Source organism: Elephantulus edwardii, unplaced genomic scaffold (genome assembly GCF_000299155.1).
Source record: "Elephantulus edwardii isolate Elephantulus edwardi_28Jun2011 unplaced genomic scaffold, EleEdw1.0 scaffold00004, whole genome shotgun sequence".
Classification (NCBI taxonomy): Eukaryota; Metazoa; Chordata; class Mammalia; order Macroscelidea; family Macroscelididae; genus Elephantulus; species Elephantulus edwardii.
This window is the reverse complement of record NW_006399754.1, coordinates 5,967,845-5,980,365: the sequence shown is the minus strand read 5'-3', so window position 1 is coordinate 5,980,365 and position 12,521 is coordinate 5,967,845. Positions and strand designations below refer to the sequence as shown.

General features: G+C 48.6%; 1 protein-coding gene across 1 annotated transcript in view; it reads right to left on the bottom strand.

The window, feature by feature from the left end:
* Positions 1-458: 458 nt before the first annotated feature.
* The window catches only part of FOXO1 (forkhead box O1), a 110,868-nt gene continuing 98,805 nt past the window's right edge, over positions 459-12,521 (bottom strand). The window contains exon 3 of the mRNA XM_006879611.1: positions 459-1,796. Within this exon, the coding sequence (XP_006879673.1) occupies positions 459-1,796 (1,338 nt within the window). The remainder of the gene's footprint in view (positions 1,797-12,521) is intronic.

The following is a 12,521-nucleotide window of genomic DNA, read 5'->3' as shown; positions in this document are numbered from 1 at the left end:
CAATTTAACATATTACAGTGACAGATATACTTAGGGGAAAAAACGCTAGAGCCTTCTCAAAAGCTCTGAAATCATTCAATAGGGAAAATTCTGCTTAGAAAAAAAATCAGCATTTGATTTGTATCAAATGTATTCATTTTATTGAAGCGCTATTAAAGAGATGTAGCCACCCAACTGTCAAAAGAAAATCCTTAAAGCCGTTAAAGAAAGTTTTCGTATGTTTAAACTCAAAAGGAAATTCATAAGCTCTTGCAAGAAAGGGTAGAGAATGAATGATAAAAAGATACTTCTCTGCAAGAGGCAGCCAACTGACATCAAAAAAGGCTAAGCATTGAAGACGGAAGTCACTGTGTTCCCCACTTTTAAGTTCTCTTTTCAGAGGTTTTTCGAGACTTGAGGGGGGGTGTGCATGTGGGTATGTGTGCAGGGAGTGAACTTACCAGCCTGCTCACTCCCTCTTAGCCTGACACCCAGCTGTGTGTTGTCGTCTTGACACTGTGTGGGAAGCTTTGGTTGGGCAACACATTGTCAAAGTTAAAATCCAAAGTGTCTCCATCCATGAGGTCGTTGTGGATGATGGCCTCCATGTCGCAGTCCAAGTGCTCCACCAGCATGCCGTCCAAGTCACTGGGGAGCCTCTCCTGGTGGAGAAGGCCCACCCTGCCGTAGCCATGGCAGCTGCTGAGCTGGGAATAGCCCCCGGGGCCGCTCATCTGCATGGGGTGAGCCAGAGGCACTTGTAAGGGCGTCTTCCCTGGGGTCAGGCGGTTCATACCCGAGGTGTGAGGCATGGTGTTCACAGCGTGGGGCAAGGCACGCCCGTTAACCACAGAGGTCTGCTGAGCATGTCCGGGGTGGGAATGGGGGTTGGGATTCATCATTTTGTTGTGAGGTGCCTGGTTGCCGTAGGTAGGCATGACCGAGTTAGGGCCCATCATCACATTCTGGCTCAGGACCCGGCTGTTGGACTGGGCCACCCCAGGGTCAACTGGTGTCATGATGTCATTATGAGGAGGAGAGTCAGAAGTAAGCAGCTCTTTCAAGAGTCCCGGGGCACAGTTATACTGACCCATCCCTCCGTAACCCGGCTTGCTGTCCTGCAGGGTCTGCATAGGCATCTGGGGCAAAGGGCTCATGCTGGATTGGCCGTAGGTGTATTTTTGGTAGTTTGGATTGGGCGAGTTCAGACTGGTGTTTGGAGGTGCAAATGAGTAGCATGGGGCCTGCTGCATCATGGCACCAGGTGAAGACTGGGTGGAAACAGTTAATGATGTCGGTGAGGAGAGGAGGTTGAGATTATCCAAGAGGTTTTCCATGTTTTCAGGATTGCTGATCTCAGAAAGGCTGGGGAGAGTTGAGGCCATCTTCCCAGCAGATGGGGGGTACACCATGGAATGCAAGTCCCCATCTCCAAGGTCATCCTGCTGGGTCATAAGGGGAGAGAGTCTCCCACTCAGAGTACTCGCGTTTGAGCTCGTTCGAGGGCGAAATGTGCTCCAGTTGTCGAAGTCGTCATTGCTGTGGGAGCCAGGGCTGGCGGGCCACTTGGAGAACTGAGAGCCGGGGCTGTCCCCCGCACCCTCCTGGCCAGACTGCAGCGATGCTTTCTTCTTGGCAGCCCGGCCCCGGCTCTTAGCAAATTTACTGTTGTTGTCCATGGACGCGGCTCTTCTCCTGGGGGATTTTCCACTCTTGCCTCCCTCTGGATTCAGCATCCACCAAGAGCTTTTCCCAGTTCCTTCATTCTGTACTCGGATGAACTTGCTGTGCAGAGACAGATTGTGGCGGATTGAGTTCTGGAAAGCAAAACATCACGTTAGAAGCGTAATACTTCTCCACTTTGGAAATTCAGAATCCAACTTTGCTAGGCATTACACGGAGACAAGAGAAATGCTAGAGTTTAATGGCACAGCACAGCTTCAAGGAGTCAGCAGGAAAACACCATGACTCTGGACTCTACTAATGAACAGGGCTCCAATCGGTGGAGGAAAAACAACTTTTGAGTCAGAGGACACAGGAAATGAGCATCATTATGATGTGATGAGTTTGTCTCAATTCATGGGGACCCCAGGCAGAACAGAATGGCCATTCTTACACCAGCACCTGGAAACGGGATGGGACCTTTGTAACCTACAGAGGTTTACTGGCTGATTTGGGCAGCAGACCAACAGGCCTTTCTTCCTAGTCTGTCTTAGTCCGGACAGTCCACTGAAACCTATTCCGCAAATGCCATCAAGCTGACTGTGACAATGATCCCATCAACTACAGATCTAACCTGGGCCGACCATGCGCCACCATGGCTTTCTCTCCCTTACTCAAGCCCACTGCTGCAGTCACAGTTGAGGGTCTTCTCTTTCACAGACTCTCTACATCTCCCCAGTATGTATGTTTCCAAGGACTGGGCCCTCGTGACAACACGCCCAAAGTAAGTGCAATCCAAGTTTCACTCTCCTGGCCTCCAAGGAGCACCCTCGCTGCCAGCCAGCATCACAGCAACACACAAGCCTCAATGGCAGACGAGTGGCGGCTGTGCATGTGGTGTCTTGGCTGGAAATCAAACCCAGTCTCTACACAGAAGGTGAGAGCAGTACCAGTGAACCACCAAGGCCCTCAAACATGATATAAACACCTTCTTTAAGATTTTTTTTGTTCTTAACAGAACATTTTAGAAGTGAATTATAGGAACTGTCCTGGAGAAGGTGCAGTCAGAGTGCTCCTTGGAGGCGAGGAAGGTGAGGTGAGGCCTCACCTCACATACTGTGGACATATTGCTAGGAGAGGTTCTTCCTTGGAAAGGTGGAGGGTCAGTGAAAGAGGGGAAGACCCTCAAGGAGATGGACTGACATCGTGACTGCAGCAACGGCTCGAGTGTATCAGAGATGATGAGGACGGCACATGCGAGGACAAGGTTAAGATCTGCTGTGCAAAACATCACTATGCGTCATACTTGAAGGTACCTAACAACAGGAACGAGCTTTAAAACCACTCAACGGTGCTGAGCTACAGTGCAATGCAAACAACACTCCGTAGTCCACGCGGTGAATAACGGTCCCCACACCTGCACGGTAAGGACGGGCACAAATCCAATCCCCCAAATGTGCCGACTGCGCCAGTCCTCCCCTGCCCGCTTCTCCAGCCTCAATGCCAACTCTCACCACACCAAACTCCCCTCCTCCCACCCACTCTAATCCTTGTCACCTGGAGCAAAATCAGGGCTCGCCAATTACAAAGACACAATGCCCCGCAGATTGCCAACAGCCCGTTTGGGAAGTCCAGCCTTCTGACCTGCTGGCCACAAATCTGGAGCTGGTTTCCTAGCACTCCCTTCAGTATCAGCTGGAAATCAAGCACAGGAATTCATGCAACACCCTTACTTTCTAGCTTCTACTTTTCTTTCAAATCCGTCCCTGGAATGACTCAACAAAATTCAATCATGCGTACAATGACAGATTTATTACAACCAAAAGGATACGACGAGACACCTGAGGGAAGGCCTAGGAGGATTCCCAACATGAAAATGCCATATGCCAAGGGATGTGCCCAACAGCAGATGCTCCTTCCACCAGGAAGCTCTCCAACTTCACCTTCAGGCTCTTATCAGCCTGTCTCACATAACAGGCTGACTCAAGCCTCCCAAGGGCATCTTTTTTAGCCCAGCCAGAACCTGACCCCTTCCTCAGCAGAGACTCTCAAAAGTGGGCCTGGCAGAGGCCAAGGGACTTAAAAGGCCACCTTACTTAGGATAAAATGAAATCCTCTATCCCCTAGCACTACCAAAAAAAAAAAGTGAGATGTTTTAAGATGGCCAGTTCAAAGAGGAAATAAATCAAAAGCCTTTGACTTCTTGAAATATGAGGAAAAATTTTAATCCTGAGAGAGAATTTGAAGCCATCAACTCTCATCATGACTTCCACACTTGCTTTTGGGGAGCTCATGGAGGGGATGCAAACTCAAATTTACTGTACAGATCAAAGATCATTTCCACTAATAATACAGTACAGTATTAGAAATTTTAAAAAATGTGATGTTTCCTACTACTGGGACCAAATGATGATGGAAAAGAAGTGAAAATATATTTCTAAGAAATTAGAAAACCATGTAAGATCTAAATTCATTTACACCTTTATGTCCAGAGGTAAGTTAACAGACCTGCCTATCTGCCCCCATGCCAAATTTCAATTCATTAACACTTCTCTATACTGTCCCCTCCCCACCAATGACCAAGAGTGTACCTACACCAACTGACCTCACGCTGTCCCTCCCAACAGACAACAAGGAAGAAAGCAATGAAGAACAAGAGAGTGGAAGCCTGTGGTGTGTTGCTGCATGACAAGTTCTGCCACATAGAGTAACCAACTGGTTTTAAACATTTAAGTGGTCCCATGACTCATTAGCCATTTATTTAATTCAGGTAGGTTCCTCAGTCCCTTTTTCATCTGTACGACAGAAGTGGGTCCTGGCTGGGTTGTTACTGGATTAAATGAAATTGCTACAAAACCCAAGTTCAACTCACTCCCCTCAAGTCCACTGTTAACTCAGGCAACCCTCCATCAGATTTCTCAACAGGAGGAGACTGCCACATCTCCCTCTGGAGGCACTGGTAGACTTGAACTGCCAACTTTTCAGGTAGAAGATCAACACTCATTCACTTTGCCATGAGGGCTCCTTATTAACCACATGTAAAGTGCTCGCTGGCGCCTGGTAGTGTTCAGTCGTCTGGATGAAGAAGGCATGAGACCTCAACTCAGGGCACCGATCGGACCATGCTTCCCTGCTCCTTGTAATGCAGCAGAGGTAGGAACACAGGAAACGACCAACACAGAGCTCTAATCTACCTCCTAGAGGATGGAGAAGGAAACCAGAGACGGCCTTTCAAGCTTCAGGAGAAACACAGGAGCCAAACTACAGACTGAGGAAGTCCCAACTTGATTCATTAACTGAACACGTGGTTAGACTTCTGGCACTTGGGGAGACTCTGCGGTCCTTGGAAGACAGCAGTTCAATTACAGTACAGAGAACTGACTGACTTTCCACGTCAGCTCAAGCAGCTGCTTCTGCAGCCCTTCATCAGACCTTTCACTGCTTTCAAGCTGCTCCCACGTCCAGGAGCTGCAGCCTGGGTGCACACACCTCTCCCTGCCCCACAAGGCAAGCTGTGTGCACGGCTCCTGAACGTCCTTGACTTCAACCAACTGGGTCTAAGGGTCAGCTGACTGAGCACCCTGGCTCTCTCCAACACCTCTCCTTGACCACAAAAAGACTATGGCTGGATTTGTGGCCACCCAGGGATATAGCCACAACACCCACATCCTCATGCCATCCACAGATGCCTACATGCTAATCGTTGCACCAGAGCAGAGCCTCTGCACCGCAGGACAAAGTCTGTCTGCACCCCAGCATCCGTGCAAGGATCTCACTTTCTAAAAGGAGATGTAAAAGTCAGAGTGAGACCCAACTGCCAAAGCTACGTTCCCAAACACTCTTTGACTGCATCATGGCCCGGGCCTGCAGCACCCAGCCGCACCCAGCTACGTGGGCAAGTCCTCTGGCCACCTGCAAACACTGAGCGCACAGCTTTAACAGGGTGCCTCTGGAGAGAGGCTGAGTGTTGCTGGGTGCCGGCAAGTCAATCCCAACTCACAGAGACCCCACAGGACAGAGCAGAGCTGCCTCATTGAGTTTCCAGGCTGATCTTTACTGGATAGCTTACCGGGTCCTTCTCAGGCAGGTCAGAGTGGGTGGGAACCACCAGCCTTTAGTTTGCACCACCAAAGCCAAGCACTATGTTTTCCTTAAGTCCTCATTCCTGTCTGCCTACAATCCTATGGGAAGCTCTGCACACATATACGCAGGCTCTCAAGAGGAGGACTGGTGCGACAGTCACAGTGGGCTCAAGCATGTCATGAACACAGCACATTAGCGGACAGTTTCCTCCTGGTATATCCAAGACTGCCCGGATTTAGAGCCAATTGAATCCTCCTCCTCCACCACCACACACGCCCACAGGGCCACAGTCACAATCCACTGCTACCTACTCCGGCACCTCAAGGTCTACCTGCCTCCTGGAGGGAGCACCAGCGCCAAGTCCCATCCCGACTCTGCAAGCCTTTCTGTCCGTGGGTGCCTGGACGTTTGCACAATGCGCCACTGCGGCAGCTTTGTCTTGGAACCCAACACACAGATAAGCCACCGTGAAATCTCTGTAGGGGAGGAAGCAGGACTCCTGTCCCTGTCACATTCTGTTGATGAGAAAGGGGAAAGAAAGTTCATCCCCGAGGACAGCTGCCTGGCTGTCTGCGCTGACCTGGGGAAGGGGAGGATGTGATCATCCCCAAGTGTGGCTGGGAAGTCTCTGTAGACGGCAGAATACATAATGAGGAAGTCTTTTAAACATTCAAGAAACGTTTACTGACTTAGAGAAATGTACACTGAAATCCACTCCTTGGACAAAACCAGACAGAAACAAAACCCCCTCACTTATGCAAACGTTCCACTACAGATTTCTCCAAGAGGACATTTCGGGTCGCTCTCTGAGTAACCGAGCTGTCTCCTCACTTTACTAACAATTAAAAATACTTTTTTTCCGAACAGGAAAAGGTTCGCTGTGCAGAGCTTGTACATAAATTCCTGTTTTTCACACAGCCAGCAGGACATTAAAGCAGCTAGGATTTCCAGCCCCGGGTGGGGGTGGGGGGTGCCGGAGCGGTAAAGCTTGTAAAAATACGGGCTGCTATTAATGATGTTGTGTCTACAGATCTCTGCCAGACAGGGATGGAGCTTGATGAAAGGACAGCTTCACCCATGGAACTGGGCGGCTGGGTCACCGGCGAGTGCCAACTCGGGGACACTCGCTTCTTCAGCTGTGAACAAACACGGCATTTGGAGAGGAGCAGGGTGTGAGGGCAGAGGGCGAGGGTGCTGGAAATCACGTGCCCAGATCTGGAGTCTGCGTGACGCCATGAGAGAAATGGGCAAGTCAGCAGATCTCTTGGCCAGCAGCTCACTCTCTGTGCTACCATGGCGCATGCTTCCAGGCCTGCAAGGCCCACTTGCAGCGCTGGCTCCCATCCCTCTGCCCTCTGCAAAGCCGGCCCCGGGCGGTACTGTCCTCGCTTTGAGACCCACAGGCCAACGGACAGGAACATAATCCTTCAGGGCAGGAGCAGCAGGGAGACCCTCTCAGGTGGAGCCTCTGGACCTGGACCATCTGCACTGTTCTCAAGCATGGAGTCTAAAGTCTGGAGTCTGAGCCCCTTGAGAGCAGGGGGCTAGTCTTTATTTTATAATCCCAAAGCCTCTGACAGACGCTCTTCATGCAAGAGACATCCAAGAAATGAGTGCAGACATTCCAGTAAAATGACAGACAAGGAGGACTGCCTGATAAGACTTTCCTGCATCCATTCATGTACCAATTCATCCTGTAAGTGGACATATCTGTTCTTGTCTGTCACTGTGCACCCAGCCCTGATTCACGGTGATCCGTGCACAGCTGAACAAAACTACGAATAGTCCCATGTGATCCGTAGGGTTTTCATTGGCTTGTTTTCAGAAATAGACTGCCACGCCTCTCCTCCTAGTTCACCGCAATCTGAAAGTTCTGCTGACGTCTGTTCAGCTGCACACAGGCCTCCACTGACAGGTGGGCAGTGGCTCTACTTGAGGTAGCCTGGTAGGAGCCAAGCCTGGGTCTCTGTGCAGAAGGCAGGAACTCAACCACTGAACTGCCATCACCTCAACTGCCATCTACTGGGACCTATTCCAGGCCACGGTCTTCTCAATCACCTGCTATCCATCTGTGAGCTGGACAATGAACAAGGATGACCGAAGAATCATTGATGCCTTTGAATTGTGGTGTTGGAGAGTGACACTGACTGTTGCATTTTTATAATCACACCTTGCACTGTTCTCACTAACGAGGGGCTTTTACATGTTAATTACCGGGAGAGGAATGTTACAGGCAAGTTATACAGTTATTTGCTAGTTATTGTCATAGAATGCTACGGGCAGATGTTAACGGAGGAATTAATATTAACTCCGTCATTAAGTGAGGAAGTCAGAGCTCCCATAAAGCTGCAATGAATCCACTGCGGGTGCATTCATTCATTTCCTTCAAAACCTTGCACTTCCTCACACTTAACCTGTCAGGATCATCCTCTGTGGTTCATATGCTATTTATATAGCATATAAGTTAATGAGTTTGAGATAAAAAAGGCCATCTGGTTAACAATTTTAGGAATCATATGTTTTTTATAAAAAGGATCTCTGGTAGTGCAATGGTTGAGTGCGGGCTGCAGAATGAAAAGCTGGAAGTTAAAACTCGACAGCTGCTCCACAAGCGAAGAGAACCTGCAATCTGCTCCCATGCAGACTGAGCTTCCAAAACCCCAAGGGCAATTCTACTCTGCCCTATAACACACGCCGTGTTACATTGTTGCTATGTGCCGTCCAGTCACCTGCGACTCACTGCAACCCCACCTACAACAGTTCTGAAGCCTGGTCCTGAGCTACGCCCACTGACTCTCACACACCTACCCCCACTGCCCCAGTTACTGTGTCAATCTAGCTCATCCAGAGTCTTCCTCTCCTGACTAAGTATGTTACAAATGACTTGTAGACACATAGTGCTACCACAAAGACGACTAAGGGGACAGACTTTGTCCTTAAGTGAGAAAACATCTGGGTTGGAGAAACAACCTGGTCCGGCCTTCTGCTTGCCACTCCGCACCTGACCTCCTTCCTGACCTTGACCCCTTCACTTTATCGTGAGGCTCGCACGGCCCTCACTGCCTGCTGACCGATGCTGCCAACTCTGACCCATCTGTGTGGGGGCCACTCACAGTCAGGGAACGTCCATCCCAGATTCATTCCACATATCACCATGTGGAAGTTCTAGGATTACACTGATAATAACAATTGAACAGAAGATGCACAGAAATCAGCAACTGAATATGTACATCCAACTCATGGAACACAAGATAAACTCATGGTCTTCTATCAGACAGCTTCTACATGTACTTCATTTTGTAGTTTACAAACTACATGTTTTATCACAGAAACAATCTCGTAAGGTAGTTGAGACTTGGGAAATGGTATCTAGCTCGGCTCCAACCAAGCTTTTATGACTCCAGCTGTCATTCCTGGGAAGGTGGACGGGCAGTTGGAGAGAGGAAGACCCTTGCCCAGGTGGGTTGACAAGGTGACTGTGGCAATGGGATTGAACATGTCAGAGATTGTGAGGATCACACAGGATAGGACAGTGTTCAGATCGGTTGTTCACAGGGTTGCTGTGAGTTGTTCTCGACTCGACAGCACCAAACACCACCACCACCACCACCGCAGCAGTAACTACTTGGTCCAGAAACCAGCCAATGGCTTTGCTGCATTAGTGAGAACACTGAAGACAGAAACTTCATGCGTAAATCCTAAGGGAGGGAAAAGCATTCTGTTCACCACTTTACAAAAGCTCATATTCGCTCCACCAGGAGATAATTTTACAAAATACCTCTTGCTTTTATTCCAATGGGTTACTGTAAGCGGTGGGACGTATTAGCTGTTGCAGTATGGATTTCAGATCTGAGCAGTGCTCAGGGAAAGCCGGGGAGAGAGGCTCTGGGGTCTCAGCAGGCAAATCCAAAGGCCCCCAGGGACCCCTAGCCACCTAGCGGTGCCTGTGGGACAGCAAGACCAAGTCACAGAGAAAACGCTTCCAACTAAGACACTGGAACACGTGACTAAATGAACTCGCTGTCCTCAAATTCTAGAAATTCTTTCCAAATACCAGATAAATGGAGGGTTTTCTTTCAAAAGCATTTTCTCTAATTCCCGCAAGCCTTCTCAGTATGTGCGATTGTGGCACAGCCTCTGGATGTGGCCTTTAGTCCCTCTTCCTGCTTGCTCTTTTTCACACCCCTCTTCCTGCACCTCCACAAGTAAAAACAAAGCCGGGAGAAGGCAAGGCAGCGTCTGTTTAACACAGTCCTTCCGAGAGTTGCTAAAAACAACAACTTTTTTTTAACAAGGCTCCATTTTTCTGGTAAATACAAAGAAAATGTGACCTTCTGCCAATCATCCCTTTTATAAGTGATTGTCAAAAGACATCTGTTATCAGTAGAAAGCCACATAAAGCCGACTTTAAAAGGCATTGCCATTGATCGGCTAGGAACAGCTACGCGGCCCATACCCTTCACTTGCAGGCTCGGTCTTAGCCCTTCTTCCATAAGGCCGGTTTAATTTCCCAGAACTCATTCTCTCTTACCTAATAAACAAAGATCCCAAAGGCCTCTCTAGCCCCTGGTTTGCCCTGAGCACTTGGTACCCCTCCAGTAATGCCGGGGACTGTGGATAGAGGATCGCAACCTCATAAAACTTGCAAACTGGAAGGCACTGTGAAGGTCAGCGGGCCTAACACCCTTGTTTTATGGTAGGAAAAATAAAGTTGAGAGAGATTAAAATGTAGGTAGAAAGCTGACGGGTGTTCGTTTTCAAAAAGGGGGATGGTGTGTGTAAAACTACATGGGGTTTTAGCTAAAAAAGAAAAAAAAAGAGAGCGAGAGAACACAAATGCCCTCTCCCCAAGCAAGTCCACGCACTCTGGGCCATCGATTTTCAGACCAACCGCTAGGCACATTTAGCTCTTGCAGTACTCTCTGACTCAAATCATTCCAAAGGAAGGAAGCGATGACTTTATGAAAGTGGTCTCTACTGGAAACAGACCGTGGGAGACTATGCCCTCATGCAAAACTGTATCCAACAATTCAAATGTAAGACTTCACAGGTGTCGCTGAGAAGTGGCGGCCAGGGAGGCGCTCCGGTGGAAGGACAGGCCCCTGGGTGAGTGAGCTGACCGCCTAAGCCTCCCCCTTCCACGTGTGCCCCACAGCACAGAGCCAACAGGAGCACTGGGGCTGAACTGGGACAGTGTGAGGGGAACACTGGCTATTCTGTTATAGGAAGTCAAGGAATATGTAAACAGGAATTTGTAAGCCATCATGAATGGTTACAGCTTGATTAAAAGCCATTCATCACAAACTTCCTGTGTCACAGCCAGCCAGTCTAGTTTCCATGTCCTCACAACTGAGCTGCAATCCCTCCTCTGCAGAAGGTGTGTTTCCTCCTCTGAAGATGTTATATTGAAAGCACTGAGGTCGCAGGCGCACTCTATCAGACTCCATGCGTGTCCAGGGGTTGTTGAAGTGTCTCTCCCTCTGTGGTACAGTCATTTGATGAGCATTTATACCCAACAGAGGAGACAGCAGAACTGTGCTTTCTCATCTCTTCTCAAACACTAGTCACCCACAACCACAATGTGTAACCCTACACATACCCAAGGGCACAGTGCAGAACAAAATGTCTGGAGGCTGAATTCCACACATCTCTAACACGATGGGACTCTGGTCTTAAAAAACGAAGAGGGAAGGTGGCGAGGCTCCACCAGTCCAAGGCTGTGCTGTGGTTTGCGTCTTTACTAAGATCTCGTAATATTTCAGCTAACGCATTGAAGAGGTAATTAGAAAGGTGCAGAGTGTCTCCTTTACTGTTAAGTGCAATGTAGGGCCCTTCAGGAAAGCTCTGTATCAAGGAAGCTATAGCTCTGCAAGACGAAAGACAAAGTCTTCATTTACAAGATACAGCAAGGGAAATCTTTCAATACTATGGCACATGAAAATAACAACCCCTAAAGACAAAATTCATGTGGCCCAGGGGAAACCAAAACAAGGCGCTCTATGGCCTTACAAGCAAACATCTCTCCTGTTCCAGACCACCCTCCTTCTAGAATTGTCTATAACTGCTAACTAATGTAGACCCCACTTTCTGAGAACAGCAAACAACCCAAAGCTGGCATACATCTGTGTCTCATGTCATCCTCCAAGCCAACAAACCAATTCTCAAAGGAGCCTGATCAGGCCCAGCTAATACGGTCCCAGGGTGGGTGTGCAGACAAAATGTGATTGAGCTAAAATTCTTTTAAAGGGCTTATTTCTCTGAAGGGATCTGTGGGCTACAAAGGATTTCAAGGTGGCGCTTGTGTATCAGGGGAGTAATTTAATTTCAATGCAGTGCTCAGGCACCCCTGAAGACCCTCTAACTCGCTCATCTCCTCTCCAGGGCTATCTGGAGTCCACAGCAGAGGACCACAACATGCCCAGCCTGACCAGCTAGTGACCCAAAAGAGCCTACTTCTTCTGAAATTTCAAGTTCATTAACCACCTAGAATGGAGACTCTTTCCTAATGACTGTTTCAGACACACGGAAGCCCCACCACTGGAGACTATGAAGAGCAAACTCATTTGTTGCTAAAGGGATTCTGATGTTCCTTAACGAAAATTCTTAGTCTATTTTATAGACCATACCACTTTTTCTAATCTGCAATGGCTCTATAAATGCGCAGCACAATAATACAATTAACTACCTTATCTCTTTGGATTCCAAAAGAATAAAACTAAATGGAGGAGAGAGGGGGTGGGGACAGGAGACAGGCACAATTACAATCTAGTCTGTTTTTATGAGGAACTTGAATTAGT